Consider the following 23,803-nt stretch of genomic DNA (forward strand, 5'->3'; position numbering starts at 1 on the left):
TTCCCCTCAGAGTTAACTCTATATATGGCCACCTGTTTCTAAGATTTCAAAAGGAATTTCAGGTTGTTGAAAAGCTACCTAAAGTTTCAGGTTGTTGAAAAGCTACCTAAAATATGGTAATTGTGACTAAGAAGGAAGGCAGGAAGAGAAAAGGTATCCATGAAATGAAGCCAGAAATGAGGCTTCTCATTTATAATAATAAGCACAATAAGCACAATAGCGCTTATTATGAAGTCCTATATACTTGCCTTGACTGGGCCACTCATTCAGTCATATGCTTTCCAATGGCTTATGCAAAGAAGGAAATCTAATCAGTTACACAAACTTTACAGCATTCATAAAATAAAAGCAAAGCTTAGCAATTAATTTCTTCCAAAGGTTGTCATGCTAAGAAACATTAAGTGATGTAAATGGTAGTATCCTCAATGATTCCTCTGAGGTAGATATAAATTCCAGGCTCCACTACTTATTAGCCATGTGACCAGGGGTAAGTTATTAACCTTTCTAAGCCTCTATTTCTTCATCTATAAAATGGGGATAATAATAGTGATGATAATAGAAACTACCTCTCTGGGTTGTTGTGATTAAATTAGATAATCCGGGTGAAGCATTTAAAAAATTTGTCTTTTAAAAAACATAACATTTAAATTTCATTACAGAGAAGTAATGGATCCTACAAAATCTAAGTGAGGATTCCAACTTGAAAGATCCTAAGAGAGAGGGACTAAGTGCCTTTCAGGTGCCTTTCAACTCTGAGATTCTCAGAGGTGCTGGATTCCAGAACTTTGGACTTGTACTTGCATTCTGAGGTTGGACATGATGGTCACAGATTAAATTTAACCCTCTTAATTTATTACCCTATTCCAGCCTTCTCCTAGGGCTAATTACAGTTATCAACTTGAAGTATACCCTTCCAGAACCATTTTATGTGCATGTACATACAAATATTTGTTTGAATGTAAAAAATATGGTTTTATTTTGTGAGTCCCATGACTTTTTCTTGTGGGGGGGGGGAAGTCATGATGTAATTTTTTTCTGCATATAAAAACACATTTTTAATACTTGTGCCAGGCCCCAAGACAATAAAGATTATTTCCATAGTGTATACATCTGTAGTGCTGCCTCATCTAAAACGTTTAAACTTTAACCTTGGCAGTCTTTCTTAATCCCAGGCAAAAATAACTTCAAGGAAGGAATTTGGCAGAAGCCTATTACACGTAGCTTCCTTCAACTAGGTTTAGGGAATTGTGACCCCTGGTGGCCAGGGAGGGACTTTAAAGAAAGAGACCCGCCAGCGTTCTGTCAGATCAGTAACCTCTCTCTCACCGCGTCGAGCGGTAGGCAGGGCATGAGCTCCTGCCTCTTCTAAGCGGTCCCACTACAGGGACCCCAAAAGCATAACCGACCCCGGGCCCTCCTAAAAGTCGCCTCTTATTGCAGCCTTTTGCTGAGTGGCGCCCCAGGGACCAGCCGGGGGCCCTACTGCCCTCCGGACCCGAGGATGCCCCGCTGGGCCCCGCCCCGCCCCGCCCGGCCCCGCCCGGCTCGCCCCGCCCCGCCCCGCCCCGCCCCGCCCCGGCCCGGCCCCCGCCTGCCCTGCGGGCGGGGAGGTCTGACTCTGCCTCCGGCCGCCGCGCGGCCGCGTGTCTTTCCCCGGAACCGCGAAGATCCCGGGGCCATGTGGAAGGCTGCCCAGGCCGTGCTCAGAACGCCCGCGATCCCCCTCCCACTCCGGAGGTCGATGTCCACATCGGCCCTTCTCTTCCAGAAGGCTGCGACCCTGACCGTCACGCCTACGACGGGGCTGGCCGACGAGCTCCTGGACATTAAAGTGGAAGGCTTACGCCCGAGGGAGCGGGTGACCCTGCGAGCGTCGGCCGTCAGCTACCGAGGCCGCCTCTTCCACTCGCTGGCCCACTACGAGGCGGACGGCCGCGGGGGCTTGGACCTGGCCAGGGACCCGGCTCTGGGCGGCGACTTCACGGGCGTGGAGCCCTTGGGGCTCCTGTGGAGCCTCACGCCGGTCGGCTCAGAGGATCCCTGCTTCAACCAGATGCCGAGGGGCGTGATGAAAAGCCCCCTCAAAGTGGAGGTGACCGTCCACCACGCGCCGCGGCAGCCGGCAGTGTCGCTGGGCCCGGCGCTGGCCTCCGCCCAGGTGCAGCGCTGGTTGGTTCTCCAGCCCTGAGCTGCGCCGTGCTCGGCTGCAGGCCGGCCGCCTGCGGGGCGTCTTCTTGCTGCCCCCGGGTGCGTGAGGTCTTTTCCGCAGAGGGCTTTGCATGGATTTAGGAAGTCGATTTATGAAAGCTGACTTGCTTTGCTGGCTAATTTATCTTCTGAAAACAAAGCGGGCGCCTTAATTCCTTTATTTTGTCGCCCTAGACACCAGGTGGGACAGTCATTCTCCTAAATGGTGACTGGGATGTAGATTTAATCTGCTCGGGTACCTCTTTTCTGCCAGCTGCCGCCCTCTTTAAACTCCTAGTGCTGCCGATGCTTTTCCTTGCGAGCATCTTTGCTATAGTTTCTAGCATGAAGTATTTGTTTGCCTCTCTAGTAGGCAGAGCTTTGTGGTAATTTGACTTTTTCAGTTATTTCTTGTAAAAATGACGAGAATAGTGGATACAAATCTTTCACTGGTATCCGTTCAAGCTCCAACATAACTGAAGTCCTATTACATGTATTGTTCACTTTTTTTTATACTGGTTTTACGTTAGGATACAGATGATCTTTTTGTAGTTAATTCTGACATACTCTGATTCCTTGGAGACCTTCATCATGATGAAGAAACTGTTCTGTTGCTCATTTCATAGATCAAAGAACAATTTCTTTATAGATGAGAAAACTGAGGCCTAAAGTGTTTTAACCAAATCACACAGCTAGATGGTGCTAAAATCAGGGTGTAGTCAAATTCTTTGAGAGCCACACTGACCACAAACGGGCTGAGTGAATGAGTGAAATAGTGAGGTTTTTATTAAAAAAACAAACAACAAAATAGTCTGGCTTATTTTCTGCTCTCACTCTCAGGATCCTCAGGACCAACTAAGAATCTTTTAAATGAGAGATTTAAAACATTTTCATTGTTGAGGGTGGGTGGGCTTTTTTTTTTTTTAGAGCCTATAAGGTACTAGCAAATTTACATACTGGGGATCCAGTTACTGAATTGAAACAAAATAAACAAATTCTCAGTTATTTTAATGTGGTAGACCTGTGGTTGGAAAAATCTATTGCTGGAATAATTTGAGGATCTGTGTGTTATGTCTTTTTCATGGTTTGCTTTAGGCTTTCTGAAAGTAATCTTGAATCCAGAGATGCTTGAGATTTATCTAATTTTAAAAAGAGCAGATCAAGATATGCCAAGATATCTGAATGTTAAGAAAACCACCCTGTAAAAATCACTACCTTAATATATACACCCTGGCTTCCAATTTGGTGGCTAGATGTACCTTAACTTGTTTCTAGATTTGAAAATTTAGAAACGGCCTTTGGCACTGGAATTTTAGATCTCTTAGTTTGGTTTAGGTTCTAATGGTCTTGCCTCTTAATCCATTTTTATAGATTTATCTGAGACTTTTATTGGAATAACACAGAAGAATATATCTGAAAAATACTAGGAGGCAATTGGCTGAGACATTCTTCTCTTGGAATGGTGAACAATGGGAATGTTGAAAGAGAAATAACATCAACATTAGAAGGAAATAGTTTGACATTTTACTCCCTTTCCACTGTGAGGGAGCAAGAATTTACTGTCCCCTTCAAGGTCCTTCTAGCTGGATTAAGAATCAAGTTGACATGAGACGGATTAAGAGGAGAAAATGAAATTTAATTTTGTATGTATGGGGAATCCACAGACATGGAAATTCCAAAGACAGTCAGGCAAAACGAGGTATATATGTCATCCTGAACTAAGGAGAAAAGGTTAGGGGTCTAGGACTTCGAAGGGAAGGAATGCAATTCACAGGGCAGTAAGAAGAGCAGATGTTTGGAAATTAGATTTTTGCCCTGCCATATAGATGGCACTCAGATAAAATTTATCTCTGGTAATAACCCTCATTCTGAGAAAGACCCCCAACTTAGATTTTTCCATGTCATTAAGGGAGGGCAAAAGTTTCTCTTGAACCTGCAGGGTCTCAATTGCCTTCAGCTCAAAATAATCCACATGCCAAAGTGGCATATTCTGAGGGGAACTCCCCTGAATTCCTTCAAACTCAAAATAATCATTATATACCAAAGTGGTTAATCTAGGAGCAGGCTGTCCTTGACCCCTACACCGCACATGTTGTTCATTTATATTACACCATCATTAGACCTTTAAAATAGTGTAAGCTTTGTTTATTTAGGGGTTTTGGTGACTTTGTTTCTTAAGCTCAATGAGAACTCAAAGGGCCCTTTAGAGTTGGATTTTTTTAATGAGGTATTATACTTTCATAACTCCAAGACTGCCAGAACTATTTGCTTAGATTAATTAGGATTTACACTTCAAACCAAAACATTTTCCATATCTTTGGTGCAAATTTTCATATTTTTTTCCATTTCCGAGTGATTTTCTCATAGGAAAAAAAGATAAAAACATTCTTATATTTATAGCTTCAAAATAGCCGAAACACGTATCTATTTCAACCACAACAATAAACCTATTTCAGCCAAAACAGATGTTTTTTTTCCCAAGGCAAATAGGTGAATGTTTTAAAACAGAAAAAAAAGATTAAAAAAATTTTAAAGTTAAAAAATAATTTTTTTAAATATAAATTATACAATTAGAATTTGCTTTAGAAAATATTAGCGAGGTATCATAGTTCATTAAATGTCCTGTCATCTAATCCCAGATTAATCCTCTTTGCTGGTTTATAGGAGACGGTCCTTTTCCTGGTTTGATTGATATATTTGGTGATGGAGGATTAAATGAATCTCGAGCTAGTCTCCTGGCTTGTCAAGGTTTTGCTACTTTGGCTTTGCCATTTTTTGGCTATGAAGATCTACCTCCAATCAGGAAGTACTTAAATTTAGATTACTTTGAGGAGGCAGCTAAATTTGTGCAAAGTCACCCAAAGGTGAGTGGGATTGTAGAGAGAAATGTATTTAAAATTAACTCCTTAGGTCCAGGAGAGAGTGAATAAAGAAAGTGGTACTAACGGGCTGGAAAACATCTATAACAAATACCTGTTGAATGAATAAATGAATGGATAAATAAATGAATAAATAAGCCATCTGATAAATACATAATGTTTTTTCTTTATTGAGGGCTTTGCGACGCCATTAACAATCATGCTTTTTCTTTCTCTCTCTCTCTCCTTGTTTGTCTTCTCATTCTTCAATCTCTAGGTTAAAGGTCCAAACATTGGAGTGATTGGTTCTGGCAAAGGGGCCGAGTTGGCATTTTCCATGGCTAGCTTTCTCCCAAATATAGCTGCAGTTGTGAGCATCAATGGCTGCATCTCTAACACAACTACTGCCCTTACATGTGGTAGATTCATCCTGCCAGGACTGCCTTTCAACCTAGACAAAATCTCTGCCATGGATTCAGGGGTTTACGATGTTAAAGAAGCACTGGCGGACCCCTTGGACCCAGCCTACCGGGAAAGCCGTATCCCCCTTGAAAAAGCCAATGCCCATTTCCTTGTCATAGTTGGAGAGGATGACAGGCATTGGAAGAGTTCTGTTTATGCGGACCTAGCTGTGAAGCACCTCACAGAGCATGGGAAGACGGATTTCACTCTTTTAAGCTACCCTAACGCTGGCCACAGAATAGATGCCCCTTACAGCCCTTTTTTCTCTGTATCACTGGATCCCGTGTTGGGAGTGCCTGTTTTGGGAGGTGGACAGCTCAAAGCTCATGCTGTTGCTCAGATTGAGTCTTGGAAGAAGATCTTGGAGTTTTTGCACTTGCATCTAGGGTAAAGTCTAACAAACTAGACAGTTAAGTTTAGAGTATGCACAGAATGAATTAAGGGATAGGTTGAATATTTTTAACAAGTGCTGACTGAAATCTGGACTTCTCGCGGGCATCTGCAAGCTTTTAAAAGAAGTAAGAATATTTGCTTCAAGTTCATCGGAGCCTGTAACTTTGGTTACTATCCATGTTTCTCCATGGTTGGTTGGTTTGAGCTTGAACTCAAGGTAATTGCTAAGTGAAAACCAGTTTTCTTTCTTTCTTTCTTTTTTTTTAAAAAGATTTTATTTATTTATTTGACAGAGAGAGAGACAGCGAGAGAGGGAACACAAGCAGTGGGGAGTGGGAGAGGGAGAAGTGGGCTTCCTGCCGAGCAGGGAGCCGGACGCTGGGCTTGATCTCAGGACCCCGGAATAATGACCTGAGCCAAAGGCAGACGCTCAATGACAGCCACCCAGGCGCCCCGAAAACCAGTTTTCAATCTGTCATTTACCCACCCTTCCCACCTACCCTCCCTGTTACCTGTACTTCCAAAGGTTTTTAAAAACTGGTGTATGATAATTAGTTTGCTATTATGTGTCCCAGAGGTTCAAAACTGTTTTGAACAGGGGTGAATACATGAATATAGGTCCTTGGTTTTATGATGAGGAGCCACTGGGCTATGATAACTTTCTCATAATAGAGGCTGGAGTGAATTCTAACAAGATGATGCAGAGGCTAATTTGTGGTAGACTGAAGTCATAGAATCCTTTCTGTTGTTAATCAGGTTTTGATTTTTTTTTTCTAGTTGCCATCTGTTCTAGGATCTTTAAAGAAAGTTAGAAATCCTAAAATACTTGCTTTAAAACTGCCGACCAATTACTGAGAAACAATGATTCTTTACAGTTCCTTTATCTCTGTATCTGTACTTTAAAAAACTTTCCTTCACACTTTGCTTCAAAAATATATTTTAAAATAGGCACATTCCAGTTCTCCTCCCAAGTTGATAATTACACAAGTAGACAATGTAATTATCTGAGGGAAAGACAGAGTTCATCCCTTTGACTTTCCACCACCCTCACCAAAACTTTAATTGCACTTTGTGGATGAGCCTTAATATATTAAAATAATTTTAATTGAAGTTCTGAGATTTGATTTTAAACTTTAAAAATATGTGTGGAATTAGAAAATGTTAAAAGTTCTGGCCTTCTCATAATTTAGTTTCAGTTTAGTGTTTTTTTCTTCCACATAATTGAAGGGAAAGATGAAAGTATTAATTATCAGCCTTTGATTTTGGTTGATCAGTGGATCTTGTCAGAACTATATTTTGGGGTCTTGGCAGAGGATGAAGTGTTGTCACCCTAATTTGTAGTATTAATGGTTTCCCTCCCCCAAATTAACATTATTTTTAAAATGTAATACATGTTTCAAATTCTTTTTTTTTAAGATTTTATTTATTTAATTAACAGAGAGAGAGAGAGAGAGACACAGCGAGAGAGGAAACACAAGCAGGGGGAGTGGGAGAGGGAGAAGCAGGCTTCCCGCCAAGCAGGGAGCCTGATGTGGGGCTCGATCCCAGGACCCTGGGATCATGACCTGAGCTGAAGGCAGACACTTAACGACTGAGCCACCCAGGCGCCCCATGTTTCAAATTCTTAACATCGACAAGAAAGTATATATGTCATACTTTACATATATATGTATATATATACCTACATACATATGTATTACCTCCTGATTTTTGGATTATTCATGTAAGATTTTTTTTTTAAGATTTTATTTATTTATTTGAGAGAGAGAGAGCAAGAACACAAGGGGGAGGGGCAGAAGCAGGTTCTCTGCTGAGCAGGGAACCCTTTGTGGGGCTCCTATCCCAGGACCCTGGGATCACGACCTGAGCTGAAGGCAGAGGTTTAACTGACTGAGCCACCCAGGCGCCCCATTCATGTAAGATTTTTAAAAGATGTTTTTTTTAAAAAACAGACCAAAAACATAGTGAGGGGGGAAATTGGGTTTTTATCAAATAACTATAATGAGAATAATAATCTGGGAAATTGACTATTGAAATTTGTTACAATGCTCATTCTAATTTGAACTGATAAACCTTTTGACTGTATAAATAACCTTAAGAATTAATGACTCTCTTAGGCTTTAAGTTATTACATTTTTTTAAATTTTAGGGTATGTAACTTTTAGCTATTTTGCTCAATCTCTAATCAGCTGTTAAATGTGACATTTTTTTTCTTTTATTCAACCCATATTCTTGTTTAGAAAATTAAAGATTCCTTAACATATTTGGTTGCTATCATTTCACACTATTTTACTTTTACTTTTCAACGGGTCTGCCAGATTTTCTGTATTTGGGGAAACTGTTTCAATAATCTTTTTAACCTTTCTCTCAACTTTGTTCTAGGCCTGCAGAAAGAGCAAGTAGATCCAAAGCCATAGTCTCTGGTGAACAGCTTTTCAAATCTATTTTGCCATTTTGCAGGACTTAACAAAGGATCCACGTTATATAATTCTTCCTTTTCCTGTGTGAATATTTTTAACCTTTGAGAATTTGAAACTCAGCAAATGTCTGCTTATATAGTGGTAAATAGTTTATTTTGAGGTAAATAAGACATTCATAGTCATTTACTCCTCCGATGATGAGGAGGAAGTAAAAGTAACACTCTGAGCAAGCATGAAGGTAAAATTGATTTACTAATGATATTTCATCTTTAATGCCAATGCCTTATGATATAATCCACAGTTTTGTTTTGTTTTTTAAAGATTTTATTTATTTGAGAGAGAGAGAGAAACAGCATGAGAGGGGAGAGGGTCAGAGGGAGAAGCAGGCTCCCTGCTGAGCCGGGAGCCCAATGTGGGACTCGATCCCAGGACTCCGGGATCATGACCTGAGCCGAAGGCAGTTGCTTAACCAACTGAGCCACCCAGGTGCCCATAATCCACAGTTTTGAGTAAAAGGCATACTCTGTTAGGTTATAAGATATGTTCAAGGATTAAATTCCCATTTCAGCCACATCAACAAAACTGGTGGAGATTTTGGCAGCCAGGATAAATTCTAGTTTGGAGAGGTGTGGAGGTGTGGAGATCTGAAACAAAACAAAATAAAACACTACAAGAAAAAAGGCTGGATATATTATGAATACCCATTTTATTTTTTTAATTTTTATTTTTTTTAAAGATTTTATTTATTTATTTATTTGTCAGAGAGAGCACAAGCAAGGGGAGTGGCAGGCAGAGGGAGAAGCAGGCTCCCCACTGAGCAAGGAGCCCTAATGAGGGACTTGATCCCAGGACCCTAGGATCATGACATGAGTTGAAGGCAGATGCTTAACTGACTGAGCCACCCAGGCACCCCTATGAATACCCATTTTAATTTTCTTTAATAAACAATTTAGTTTTTCCTGTTTTTTAATAAATATGATAAAATTACCTTTTTCAAAATGGAATTTGTTATTTCAAAATTTAAAATATCCACATTGCAGGGGCTCCTGGGTAGCTTAGTTGGCTAAGGGTCAAACTCTTGGTCTCAGCTCACGTCTTGATCTCAGAGTCGTGAGTTCAAGCCCCATGTTGGCCTCCATGCCTGGTGTGGAGGCTATCTTAAAAAAAAAAAAAAATATATATATATATATATATATATTTATATTTATATTTATATACATATTTTTTTTCCACATTGCAGAATAGAATAATCAGAAAATAGAGAAGCAAAATGAACACTGTATTAGTCTGCTCAGGCTGCCATAACAGAATACCACAGACTGGGTAGCTTAAACAACAGAAATTTATTTCCTCACAGTACTGGAGGCTGGAATTCCAAAATCAAGATGCTGACAGTGTTAGTTTTGGGTGAGGCTTCTCTTGTTGATTTGCAGATGACCATCTTCTTACTGTGTCCTTGGATGGCCTTTCCTCTGTGACCACCACTCCTAGTATATCTATTCCTCTTATAAGGACATCAGTTATATTGGATTAGGGCCCCACTCTTATGGCCTCATTTAACTGAAATTACCTCAACAGCCCTTTTTTCCAAATACAGTCACATTAGAGTTAGAGCTTCAACATACGAATTTGAATGGGGGGGGATACAATTCAATCTGCAGCAAACATTAGACCCTCATAATATTCTTTTAGATATATGTTATGTATAAATGTGTGTACAGTATATATATTTTTTAGATTTATTTATTTGAGAGAGAGAGGGAGAGAGTTCGTGCACAAGTGGGAGGAGGGGCAGTGGGAGAGAGAGGGAGAGGGAGAGAATCCCAAGCAGGCTCCATGCCCAGGATGAGCTCCAGCACCCCAGATCATGACTTGAGCCAAAATCAAGAGTAAGAGGCTTAACGGACTGAGCCACCCAGGCACCCCTATATCATTTTTAAGAAGATTATACCAACTATTTTGTTTGGTAACTTGCATTTTAAATTAGTACATCATGACTGCATGTGAATAGATGCATTTCAGCAACATTTTTAATGGAAGTATATTATTTCATCGTTTGGGTGTTTGATAATACCAATTCTTTTTTTCCTTGACATTTGGGTTTTCTTTTTGCTATTAAAACTTTGAACATAAATCTCTGTGCACTTGTCTGATTATTTCTTCAGGATGAAGTCCTAGAAGTGGAACTGCTGGGTCACAGAGGTGCACACGTTTTTAAAGCTTTTAATACGATTGCCAACAGCTCTCCAGAAAGGCTGTCAATTATAAACAGCAGTGTATATACGCATCCGCATTTATCCATACCTCTAGCAACTCAATATTTTTGTCTAATTTAATACGAGAAGGGGAAGAGGGAGACATCTCGGTTATATAAAACCAGCATTTTATGCTTTAATTCGCCTCTGGCTCCCTTGAGGGGTTGGGGGAAGGCAACCAAGGAAATTCAGCTGAATTTAGTTTCAGTCAGACTACAGGTGAATCACAGTAGGTGGAGGGGATGCGGAGGGGCAATCTGCAAGAGAAGGGAATTTTTAAAGTTATTTTATGCGAAAGACAATTTTTTTTTTGTTTTTTTTTTTTGTTTTAAGATTTTATTTATTTATTTGAGAGAGAGAATGAGAGGGAGAGAGAGAGAGAGAGAGAGCACATGAGAGGGGGGAGGGTCAGAGGGAGAAGCAGACTCCCCGCTGAGCAGGGAGCCCGATGTGGGGCTCGATCCGGGGACTCCAGGATCATGACCTGAGCTGAAGGCAGTCGCTCAACCAACTGAGCCACCCAGGCACCCGCGAAAGACAATTTTTATAGCGAGGTTTTAAAGTTTTAAACTTTAGGCAGATACCTCACTGCAGATCAGCTGAAATTGCTTTCGGTAGAAAGCATCTCCTGACTACTCTGCGCGGTTAAGCTCTCGCATCCTGCGAACCGCAGCTACTGGGACGCCAGCGGCCGATCGGCCGGAGGACCGAGGCGGCCGCCGCGCGGTCCCACAATGCCCCGCACGCGCCACCCTGAGGGCGGAGAGAAAGGACCGCTGCCGGGGGTGGGATCCGCGGAGGGCTCCGAGAAGTGCGCACGCGCACTGACCTCGGCGGGCCCTAGCAACCAGAGCAGTGACAGTAGCAACGGCCGGAATGGTGAGTACCTTCTAGGCCTCACAGTCAAAGAGGAGAGGAGATTGGAGGTGGAAAAGGGTGACTGTGGCGTGTTGAGGGTTGGGGGGGTTCTCGATTAGCGGAAGGAAGCCGGTAACGGACGCTAGCTCTGCAGTGAGAGGCCTGAGGCGAAAGAGAAGCCCTGGCACCGGGTGGTCTGGGGTGAGGGCGGCCTGGGGCGGATTGGGGGTTGGTTCATGTGGAGGGACTCTGACAGAGAAAGGGGGCGCAAAGAGCAGAAATTTCTCCAAAAAGAGCGGATTAGAGTGGGAAAGGTGATGGAAGGCAGAGTGTGAATAAGGATATTTCTGGACATGGAAATAATTTTCCCCCTGGTGAGATGGGGCGCGGGGAGTGTGTGTAACACCGAGTGCAGCTGTATTCCTAACCTGTGAGGTGCCCAAGTTGTCCTCTGAATGACTGGAAGTGCAGTTATTAGGTAGCATTGTAAAGCCCACTCGGATAGAATATATTAGGATAACGTTTCTCAGATTTTATGGGTAAGTATAGTCGGCTGAAGATTGAGCTTGCTGGAATGCAGATTATGAAATTTTAATATAATGGGATTCGTGAACGTGCATTTCGACAGTGCACCTCAAGTGATTCAGAAATTGGAGGGCGTCCCACCACACTTTGAGAAATACTGCTACCTTGGATTTGAAATCTATCAGTGATCTATCCAATCAAAGCCTTTTATGAAGTAGTGATTTTTACCTACTGATGCTCCTCAACTCCTACTTAAAATGTGCAGTTTTGCTTACAGATTTGGTAGTTCCACCTAGTAGTTTGAAAGGGATGTTGTTGGTTGATTACAGACCCAGTCAAAGCTGTTTTAGCGATGTATGTGATTGTCCTGCCTGATGGGGATGTTTATGAAGAATAAGTATAATTAGTTGTCTTCTTTTTGTGATTCCAGTGCTGTTTAAGTGGGCAGAAATTGAGCCCAGGAAACTGAAATGATGACGAAGTCTGTGCCTGCCCTCAACCACAAGATTAAATACCACTCTTTTATTTTTTTAAAAAGATTTCATTTATTTATTTGAGAGAGAGAATGAGATAGAGATAGAGAGAGAGCATGGGGGGGGAGGGTCAGAGGGAGAAGCAGACTCCCTGCTGAGCAGAGAGCCTGATGCAGGACTCGATTCCGGGACTCCAGGATGACCTGAGCCGAAGGCAGTCGCTTAACCAACTGAGCCACCCAGGCACCCCATAAATACCACTCTTTTAAAAGTTTCCCCCCACACTTTCCTTACTTTATTTATCCTTACAGGCATTTATCTGAAAACCACTGCCAAAGAAAATAAAAAGTTCTGGAACCTAGGTTTATATTCAGGTGAAGAAATAATCAGCCCTAAATGATTCTGAAAGCATGATCCAGGAGAATTACTGAAAATCTGCAAATAGAGAATCAGAACCAGTAATTAGATGAAGCTAGCTAAGTCTGGAAACTGGTAGTTCCAGAGCCCTGGAGAAATCAGGCCAACATAGTTTTTTAATTAACAAAACATTAGCCTCTGGGGCACCTGGGTGGGTCAGTCAGTTAAGCGTCTGCCTTCAGCTCAGGTCTTGATCCCAGCATCCTGGGATCAAGCCCAGTGTCGGCTCCCTGCTCAGCAGGGAGTCTGCTTCTCCCTCCCCCTGCTCTTGTGCTCTTGCTCTCTCTCCCTCTCAAATAAATAAATAAATAAAATCTTTATTAAAAAAAAAAACAAAACCCTTAGCTTTCGTTGTCTTTAAATGATTGTATTTTGTATTTCACATCAAAACCCAGATTTATGGCCTCTCTGAAAAATGAGAAATACCATATTTCACCACTATACACATTTTTGCCCCATTTTTGTATTACTAAAATACGGTGGTGTCATATCATTGGCAGCATCTTTTCATTCTTAATGGTACATAAAATAAGGGTGTTATTTTCAATAATGGAGTTTTAATATTTGAAGAAATCTTGTCCCAAGTCCCACCTGCCCGCTGTTTTCTAATGCCAGAGTAGAGGTTATCCTCTTTATATGGCCAGCTTTACCCATTAAAGATGTCCATTGGTTCCCTAGGCATTTCAGTTTTTGTTTTTTTTTTAAAGATTTTATTTATTTATTTGACAGAGCACAGCGAGAGAGGGAACACAAGCAGGGGGAGTGAGAGAGGGAGAAGCAGTCTTCCCGCGGAGCAGGGAGCCCGATGTGGGGCTCGATCCCAGGACCCTGGGATCATGACCTGAGCTGAAGGCAGAGCTTAACGACTGAGCCAGCCAGGCGCCCCAAGGCATTTCAGTTTTTGACTCCTGCTATCTCTAGGGGAACTAGAAACCTCATAAACCAACTTGTAGACAGCTAGATTGCTTCCAATTTGAAAGTATTCTTATATGTATCTTTTCATGGACCCATACAGGGATTTTTCTGGGAAATCTACGCATAGGTGGGATTTCAGAGTCATAGGGCCTATGCATACTTAATTTCCTTAGGCACTCTCAGACTGCTTTCCAGAATCGCTCTGCTAGTTTGTTTTGTTTTGATTTTAAGTAAGCTTTACCCCCAACATGGGTCTTGAACTCACCACCCTGAGATCAAGAGTTGTATGCTCTGCTGACTGAGCCAGCCAGGCACCCCTGGCTCTGCTAGTTTTTACTTCGTTCAGTAATGCATGAGAGTTATACATTCTCACCAAATTTCTAACTTTTGCCAATCTGAGGATGTATTTTAGTATTCCATTGTTTTACTCTTCATTTCTCTGATTTTCAGTGAGTTCCAATACCTCATGATATTGTTAGTCATTTGGATTTCAGTTTCTGTGAATTCTGTTTATATTTTTTGCTAATTTTTTCGATGTTTTTGTTTTTTGAATTTTAGGAGTTCCTTCTATATTCTCTATTAGTCTTTTGTTGGCTTTATGTTGTAAATATCTTCTCCCAACTTTTTTGTTAACTCTCAACAGTGTTCTTCACTTGCTGAATTCCATTTGTTCTATTTGTCAGTTTATTCTATTGTGTTTTCTGTGTAGATGATCATGTGAGCATAGTGAGTTTTATTTCTTCCTTTTAATCATTTGAATTTGTATTTTCTTTTATTTTAACATTGATAAAGATCTCTTGTACCATGTTAAACAGTAGCAATGATAGTAAGGATCTTTGATATATTTGGGATCTTAAAGAGAATACTTCTAGTGTTATCTTCCCAATTTGGCTCTTCTTGACCACCTTATTTAAAATAAACATACTCTACACACATAAACACACATCCTGATACCTCTTACCAAATTCAACATTTTTGTTTTTGTTTTGTATTTTCTTCTTCCTTAGTAATTGTCACCTTCTAATATACTATATAATTTATTTATTTATTAAATATATTATTTACCATCTGTCTCCCGCCAGTAGATGTAAGTTACACGAAGGCGGGGATCTTTGTTTTGTTCATTGATATATCCCAAGCATGTAAAAGTATGATTGGTACATAGTAGACACTTAATGAATATTTGCTGAAATGAATGAATTTCTTCATTAAGTATGATGTTTGCTATAGCTTTTTGGTATGTAGCTTTTATCAAGTAGGGAATTTCCTTGTAACTCTTAGTTGAGAGCTTTTAATATTAGATGTAGAACTTTATATATATATTTTTTAACATTTTATTTATTTATTTGACAGAGTGAGAGAGAGTGCACAAGCAGGGGGAGCGGCAGACAGAGGGGGAGGGAGAAGCAGCCTGTGGGAGAGGGAGGGCTTGATCCCAGGGTCCCAGGATCATGACCTGAGCTGAAGGCAGACGCTTCACTGACAGAGCCATCCAGGCGCCCCGGATGTAGAACTATTTTATAAAGTACTTTTTCTTCACTTTACTGAAATAAATGTGATTTCCTCCTCTTTAATCCATTAATAGATGATTTACATTTATAGGTTTTTTTTGTTAAACAATCCTTATGCTCCTGGGATCAGCCATTCTTGATCACGATTATTATTCACCATTGGCTTTGGAGATCTAATGTTGTATCTAGGATTTTCAAATCTGTGTTGAGAAGTAAAGAGGGCCTCATCTCTTTATGACATCAAGGTTATTCTAGCCTCATAAAATAAACTGGCAGCTTTCCCTCCTTTTCTGGTTTCTGAAATAACTTGTCTAACAGGGAATATCTGTTCCTTGAAAACTTGGCAGAATTTACTTGTAAAATTATCTAGGCTTAGAGATGTAGGAGAAGAGAGTAAGAGTAAATCTCTGATTATCTTGTTAACATTTAAAATAGTTATTGGTCTATTCATATTTTCTGATTCTTCCTATGACAGTTTGGCACTTTTGTGTTTTATTTTCTAGAAATGCATTCTTTGTCTAGGTTTTCAAACTTACTACCATATATTTGCTTATAATATTTTATTTTTAAGTCCTTGTGGTATCTGTTATTTCCTCTGATTCTGTTTTTGTCGTACAGCTAGCTCTCTTTTCTCTCAGTCAGGCTTCCTAGAGATTTAGGAACCAACTTTTAGTTTTGTTAATCTTTTTTTTCTTCAGGTCTGTTTTTCATTGACTTATTCCTTTGTATTTTCTTTAGCCTTCTTTGTGTTAGCAATGACATGCTTTTTCTTTTTCTTTTTTTTTTTTTTTTTTAAAGATTTTATTTATTTTTCAACAGAGAGAGAGAGACAGCGAGAGAGGGAACACAAGCAGGGGGAGTGGGAGAGGGAGAAGCAGGCTTCCCGCTGAGCAAGGAGCCTGATGTGGGACTCGATCCCAGGACCCTGGGATCATGACCTGAGCCGAAGGCAGACGCTTAACGACTGAGCCACCCAGGCGCCCTGACATGCTTTTTCAAATATCTCAAATGCTTAGCTTGTTTTCTGTCTCTTATTTTCTCTTATTTTTGAATAAATAAATATATTTGAAACTATAACTTTCCTTTTAAATGTTATATTCCTCAAATTTTGATATTTTTTCTTTTATTTTATTGTTTTACTATAGTTTATAGTTTTTTTTTTATTAAAGATTTTATTTATTTATTTGAGAGAGAGAGCGCAAGCACACAAGCAGGGGGAGGGGTAGAGGGAGAAGCAGACTCCTTGCCAAGCAGGGAGCCTGATGTGGGACTCGATCCCAGGACCCTGGGATCATGACCTGAGCTGAAGGCAGACGCTTAACTGACTGAGCCACCCAGGTGCCCTATAGTTTACTTTTTAACCCAAGGTTTATTTATCACTGTGTCTTTGCTTTCTAGACATAATGACATATACAGCTGAGCAACATAGGTTTGAACTGCACTGATCCACTTACATGCAGATTTTTTTCAATAAATACACTGCAGGGGTGCCTGGGTGGCTCAGTCGGTTAAGCGGCTGCCTTTGGCTAAGGTCATGATCCCAGGGTCCTGGGATCGAGCCCCACATTGTGCTCCCTGCTCAGCGGAGAGCCTGCTTCTCCCTCTCCCTCTGCTGTTCCCCCTGCCTGTGCTCTCTCTTTCTCTCTCAAATAAATAAAATCTTTTTTTTTTTAAGATTTTATTTATTTATTTGACAGAGGGAGACCCAGCGAAAGAGGGAACACAAGCAGGGGAAGTGGGAGAGGGAGAAGCAGGCTCCCCGCTGAGCAGAGAGCCCGATGTGGGGCTTGATCCCAGGACCCTGGGATCATGACCTGAGCTGAAGGCAGACACTTAACGACTGAGCCACCCAGGTGCCCCATAAATAAATAAAATCTTTTAAAAAAAAATACACTGCAATACTGTAAATGTATTTTCTCTTATGATTTTTTTTCTTTTTTTTTAAATTTATTTTAGAGAGAGAGAGAGAGCATGTGAGCCAGAGGAGGGGCTGAGAGGGAGGGAGAATCTTGAGCAGACTCCACACTGAGCCTAATATGGGGCTCGATCTCACAACCCTGAGATCATAACCTGAGCCAAAACTAAGAGTTGGACACTTAACCTACTGAACCACCGAGGCACCCCTCTTATGATTTTCTTAATAATATTTTCTTTTCTCTAGTTTACTTTATTGTAAGAATATAGTATATAATGCATATAACATGCAAAATATGTATTAATCAAATGTTTATGTTATTGGTAAGGCTTCAGGTCAATAGTAGGCTATTAGTAAAGTTTTTGGCGAGTCAGAAGTTATACTCAGATTTTTGACTGTGTTGCAGGGGGTGGGGGTGGGGAGGTTGGTGTCCCTCATGCCTGTCTTGTTGGAGGGTCAACTGTATTTTTAAACTTTTCCTTTTGGTATTGTTTAGGATTTTTTTTTTTAAATGAACTCTAGCGTAATTCAAAGGATGTCTTCCTTTTCTCACATTTAAAGTTTTAAGTGTCATATTAAATTGAATCTAAGATACTATTGATTATAAGGTGCAACATTATTTTATGTTCTAAGAAAGAAAAATAAGAAGTTGGAATTAAACCATAACAAGTAATTTCTTATCACTTAGAATTTTTGTTTTGTACCTATTGACAGAGGTTTTTTTTTTCCCACTGGATCATAAGTTAATTTTATTTTTAATTTAAAAAAATTTTTTATTGTTATGTTAATCACCATACATTACATCATTAGTTTTTGATGTAGTGTTCCATGATTCATTGTTTGTGTATAACACCCAGTGCTCCATGCAGAACGCGCCCTCCTCAATACCCATCACCAGGCTAACCCATCCTCCCACCGCCCCCCCAGAACCCTCAGTTTGCTTTTCAGAGTCCATCGTCTCCCATGGTTCATCTCCCCCTCCGATATCCCCCCCTTCATTCTTCCCCTCCTGCTATATTCTTCTTTTTTTTTTTTAACATATATTGTATTATTTGTTTCAGAGGTACAGATCTGTGATTCAACAGTCTTGCACAATTCACAGCGCTCACCATAGCACACACCCTCCCCAATGTCTATCATCAAACCACCCCATCCCTCCCACCCCCCACCACTCCAGCAACCCTCAGTTTGTTTCCTGAGATTAAGAATTCCTCATATCAGGGCGCCTGGGTGGCTCAGTTGGTTAAGCGACTGCCTTCGGCTCAGGTCATGATCCTGGAGTCCCTGGATCGAGTCCCGCATCGGGCTCCCTGCTCGGCGAGGAGCCTGCTTCTCCCTCTAACCCTCCCCCCTCTCATGTACTCTCTCTCTCTCATTCTCGCTCTCTCAAATAAATAAATAAATCTTTAAAAAAAAAAAAAAAAAAAAAAAAGAATTCCTCATATCAGTGAGGTCATATGAATGGATAAAGAAGATGTGGTATATATATACGACAGAGTTCTTTTAAATGTATTTAGGCATGTAGATTTTTATCATATGTCATTCTTTGCAAACATAAAAAGGAATTTATGTATATGAAATAAAATGGTTAATATTTTTCTAGGTCATCACCACTGCCACCTGGCCATAGTAATTGTAAATTGTTCCTGGTTTTAAAATGCATCCAAATTTCAAAGATGTTAAAATGTAAAAGATGTAGATCTTAGAATCAATGAAATGAGATCTATTTTAATATCAAATGTTGAAAGCTATATTTTTTTTGTAAACCAAGTGGGAGTGAAGTATATGGGCATTACATCATGATTTCCTTAATTTCTCTGAGAGGCATTTAAATAAATCATCCTGATTTCAGGAAATTAAAACACTCAGTTTGCATATAAAGTCTCAAAGAAAAAAGTTAATCTTTTCAATGGTAGATGCTGAGGCTAATAATCATTGCATGAAAACTGAATCAACAAATCATACCAATAAAGACACTCTTGTTTCTTCTCTTTTTAAGGCAAAAGCAACAACAATCAAAGAAGCTCTAGCCAGATGGGTGAGTATATGAATTTTTACCTCTTTTAGAAACCATACAAGGAGAATTATTGGATAGTTATTTAAATCTGACCATTCAGTACAAGGAATCTTTGGGGTACTGGAACTATTTAGCTGTCTTGACTGTGGTGTTGGGTACGTGAACCTATATAGGTGATAAAATTATATACACTTAATACACACATACAAACACATTCATACTCGTGTATAAATGAGTACTAGTAAAACTGGGAAAGTCTGATTAAAATCAGTGGATTATATCAATATGAATATCCTACATGTCCATTAGTGTGTAAATGGATAAAAAAATTGTATATATACAGAGTGGAATATTATTCAGCCACAAAAAAGGAAGGAAATCCTTCCATTTACAACAACATGGATGGACCTTGAGTGCATTATGCTAAATGAAATCAGACAGAGAAAGACACATACTCTGTGATCTCACACATATGTGAAATCTAAAAAAGCTGAACTCAGAAACAAAGAGTAGAATGGTGATTGCCAGGGACTGGGGTGTGGGGGAAATGGGGAGATGTTGGTCAAAGGGTACAAACATCCAGTTATAAGCCAAGTCCTGGGGATCTAATATACAGCATGGTGACTATAGTTAATAATATTGCATTATATACTTGAAAGCTGCTAAGAGAGTAGATCTTAAAAGTTCTTAGCACCAAAAAAAAAAAAAATTAGGTGATGGATGTGTTAGCTAACCTTACTGTGTTAATCATTTTATAATATATACATGTATAAAATCATCACCTTAAACTTATACAATGTTACATGTCAGTAAAGCTGGAAAAAAATACTACAGCATATACTAACATAAGAAAGGAAACTGCATTATAAAAAACATGAATTGAATATAAACTATAAATATTTTGAATAAAACATTCTATAAAGTTTGAACAGTTGTAATTCAGCATCATAAATAGAATTTCCATAGAGTATAGAGATAGCACCTTAATTTCTATGCCAAGTGATAACTTTTTTGTGGATATTATCAATAGTTTTTTGTATAATAATGTATCTTTTGCTTTTGAGGCTGAGCTTTGAATCAAAAGTCTTTCAGAAGCTTGGTGTCTAGGGAAAATAGGGTGGATAGGATAATGAAATATTTGAATTCTTGTTTTAGTGCTTATAAACTTCTTTGTACTTTGCATTTAAAAAATTTATTTCTGGGGGCGCCTGGGTGGCTCAGTCGTTAGGCGTCTGCCTTCGGCTCAGGTCATGATCCCAGGGTCCTGGGATCGAGCCCCGCATCGGGTTCTCTGTTCAGCGGGGAGCCTACTTCTCCCTCTCCCACTCTGCCTGCTTGTGTTCCCTCTCTCACTGTCTCTCTCTGTCAAATAAATAAATAAAATCTTTAAAAAAAAAAAATTTATTTCTGTTTGGTTAATGAAAAATCTGTTTTGTTAAAGAAGAAAAGTAAATATGGAATAAATTTAGTATTAGATTTTCTTTGAATCAGATTTTAGGTCTTTATTTACTTACAATAATAAGTGGTTGCTTTTTTGTTTTGCATTGTAGGTTCTATTTCTAGATTATATTGTGGCCATAAATCATTGACTTTAAGATTATTTGAAGACATTAAGCTCACTCTTTCACTGATTAAGCTAACATTTATTGAGGATCTACTATGTATCAGTTCCCCTCTTATAACCTACAAATGTATGACAGAAAAATAAGTACTGAGTGGATGTGTATTAGATATTTTCCTTTCAACTTATTGTGTATTTTCTTTTTCTGTTTTTTTAATTATGTATTTTCTAGTATTGACATGTTATGATTTGATTTTTAAAAACAAGCCTCTGTGTGTCTTAGAAGTGCACTATGTTATAGAAAATACAGGAAAGCAAAGGAAATGGGCCCTTCACTTTAGGAGCTTCCTGTTTTGTTGGAGAGAGAGAACTAACTTTAAGTATTGAGGTACTTCAAAAATATTATTAGGCAGCATATATTGGTAATTAATTTTTAAATTGTGTACATAGTACTGAAAATCTGCGATAGAGTTTAAGTAATAGTAGAGCAAATAGCTTTGACCTCAGCTGTGTTGTAAGGATGTTATCTTCCAGAATTCTTGGCATTTTGGGGTTCTATCTCAGACTGAACTGTGTATAGAAAAAGCAAGAAGAGGGACGCCTGGGTGGCTCATTTGGTTAAGCGTCTGCCTTTGGCTTAGGTCATCATCCTAGTGTCCTGGGATTGAGTCCCGCATGGGGCTCATTGCTCAGCAGGGACCCTGCTTCTCCTTCTGCCTGCTGTTCCCCCTGCTTGTACTCTCTCTGGCAAATGAATAAATAAAATTGAAAAAAAAAAAAAGAAAAAGCAAGACGAGATGACAAAATAGTTGATCTTATAGATCTAAATCTGATATTTAAGAAAAGGGTTCTTAGGGACAAAGAATTCTTCCCAAGATGGGGTGCCTGGGTGGCTCAGTTTGTTGGACAACTGCCTTCGGCTCGGTCGTGATCCCAGGATCCTGGGATCAAGCCCTGTATCGGACTCCCTGCCCGGCGGGGAGCCTGCCTCTCCCTCTCCCTCTGCCTGCTGCTCCCCCTGCTTGTGCTCTCTCTCTCTGTGTGTCAAATAAATAAAATCTTAAAAAAAAAAAAAGAAAAAGAGTTCTTCCCAAGAAAATGTTATTATTGTTGTTGTATTTTTGTTTTTGTTTATTGATAGACTCTTAAAGGATTTTATTTTTTTAAAGATTTTATTTATTTATTTATTTATTTATTTGTCAGAGAGAGAGAGTACACGCAGGGGAAGTGGCAGGCAGAGGGAGAAGCAGGCTCCCTGCTGAACAAGGAACCTGATGCGGGGCTCGATCCCAGCACCCTGGGATTCTGACCTGAGCCAGAGGTGGATGCTTAACTGACTGCGCCACCCTGGCGTCCCAAGGATTTTAAATATTACAGAAATGAAAGTTATTTTCTTTCCTCCTCCTTTCCATTTGGTTGGGACCTAACAATAAATTATCTGAACCAGCCATGTAGAAGCCTGGTTATCAGGGTCAGTTAGTAAATGTCAGCAAGTGAATTGTAAAGAATGCACAGAGTTAGGAAATTCTAATAATTGTTTTGAAATAAACATTAAAAGCCTTAGGATATTCTGGACTTTTTTAGTTCTGTATTATAATCTGGGTTCACTTTCTTCCAAACTAATTTTTATCATAGGAAGAGAAAACCAGTCAAAAGCCATCCGAAGCCAAAGAGATAAAGCTTTATGCTCAGATTCCCCCTATAGAGAAGATGGATGCATCCTTGTCTACACTTGCTAATTGCGAGTAAGTTCTCTCGTCTTTTTTCCCTTTCTTTTCTAAATACACAAACTAGAAAAAATGTGTTTGTTTCCTGTGATCTTCATTTCTCTTTTTTTGTTTGTTTGGTTAATGTAATTCCCCCTTTGGCAAAGCCAAACATAAGAGATTATTGGTTTATGGGACTACTAATAAAGTAACCCTGAACAATATAGTATTTTTTTACAGTAGAATTTGTATAATGTGCCTGAAAAATAGAAGTTTCCTTGTCTCTTGGGAGAAACTAAATAACACAATAAGACTATTATTCTGACATAAAATCTAATACTTTCTCTTATAAAATTAGCCAGTCAGTACTATACTTACCAGTAGCCTAAGAGATGCTGCTTTAAATTTTTTCTTCAAATTATAAAAATACATTGTAAAACATCCAGAAAATATAAAAAGCACAAAGGAAAGGAATTAATATCAACCAAAATTGCACCACCTCTTGAGAACCAGTGTTAGCATTTTGATATAGAGCCTTCTAATTTCTTTTCCTAATTGGGATCAAATTATACTTATTATTTTGTAATTCTATTTTCCTGTGACTTTAAGTATCAGATCTTTATTAATTCCTCTTAACTTATTTTCTAAATACTCTACGTACTTTTTAGTAAGGTTCTGTGGCTAATTTGAGGCAATTATACCATGACACCTTGTGACCATGCTCTCAGGCTGCAGTGTCTCTTCTCAGAGCTGTACAATGTGATAGAATCACTTGGGGTTCTTTTTGATTTCTCCACCCTGTGTGTTTCGAAGTGTAGTGCACTGACTGCCTACATAAGAATCTCCTTATGCAGGAGATAAGCCCCACCCCAAATTTATAGAAACAGAATATCTACTGATGAAATATAGGAATCTGTATTTATAATAAGCAACTTGAGTACCTCTTAGACACATAATTTGTGAACCTATGAATTAGACTAATATCTGTCTATGTTTCATTTCCCTTAGGGAAATGGGAAAAGCAAACATAGTTATTGTATGCAACTTGTCCTTTATGATGACAGCACAGTGTATTATATAAAACTCCACCTTAGATTTTTTTTTTTTTTTTTGCTTCAAAAACATGATTTCAAAGAGCACTGTTTCAAAGTGGTCAAATATCTTTTTATCATAAAGCCTTCTCAAAGGCAAACATTTGAGAAGGTATTGTTCTTAGTACCAAAGTACCTTGGAAACTGCTTGGAAAGAGTCAGCCTGTTCATATTTTTGCTGACAATCTCTTTGGGCAGGTTGCCTAAATAACAATTAAAGAATTCATCCCCAATCATAT

At 39.4% G+C, this 23,803-nt stretch overlaps 2 protein-coding genes and 1 long non-coding RNA gene across 7 annotated transcripts in view; 2 read left to right on the top strand and 1 right to left on the bottom strand.

The window, feature by feature from the left end:
- Nucleotides 1-1,583: 1,583 nt before the first annotated feature.
- On the top strand, nt 1,584-10,454 carry LOC118551794 (acyl-coenzyme A thioesterase 2, mitochondrial-like). 5 transcript variants are annotated; one of them, XR_004925243.2, is made up of 3 exons: nt 1,584-2,389; nt 5,323-6,117; nt 8,283-10,454. XR_004925243.2 is itself a non-coding variant. In XM_078053919.1 (2 exons), exons 1-2 carry the CDS (start codon nt 1,679-1,681, stop codon nt 5,896-5,898), a joined length of 990 nt encoding a protein of 329 aa, XP_077910045.1. In that variant the 5' UTR covers nt 1,584-1,678; the 3' UTR covers nt 5,899-8,163. The 5 variants fall into 5 exon arrangements, 1 of the variants encoding a protein (XP_077910045.1); XR_004925244.2 differs by having other exon boundaries at nt 1,584-2,247; XR_013440775.1 differs by having other exon boundaries at nt 1,584-2,092.
- A 184-nt stretch (nt 10,455-10,638) lies between these two features.
- On the bottom strand, nt 10,639-11,323 carry LOC118551796 (uncharacterized). Its single transcript, XR_004925246.2, has 2 exons — nt 11,160-11,323; nt 10,639-10,832 (listed from the first exon to the last, which is right to left on the bottom strand). It is a non-coding gene; the product is annotated as an uncharacterized LOC118551796 (long non-coding RNA).
- Nucleotides 11,324-11,343: 20 nt separating this feature from the next.
- DNAL1 (dynein axonemal light chain 1) overlaps nt 11,344-23,803 on the top strand; it is a 40,370-nt gene continuing 27,910 nt past the window's right edge. The window contains exons 1-3 of the mRNA XM_036117836.2: nt 11,344-11,454; nt 19,189-19,227; nt 22,403-22,512. Of these exons, the coding sequence (XP_035973729.1) occupies nt 11,452-11,454; nt 19,189-19,227; nt 22,403-22,512 (152 nt within the window). The 5' untranslated portion in view covers nt 11,344-11,451. The remainder of the gene's footprint in view (nt 11,455-19,188; nt 19,228-22,402; nt 22,513-23,803) is intronic.

The sequence above is a fragment of the Halichoerus grypus genome, chromosome 8 (genome assembly GCF_964656455.1).
Source record: "Halichoerus grypus chromosome 8, mHalGry1.hap1.1, whole genome shotgun sequence".
In the NCBI taxonomy this organism is placed as follows: domain Eukaryota; kingdom Metazoa; phylum Chordata; class Mammalia; order Carnivora; family Phocidae; genus Halichoerus; species Halichoerus grypus.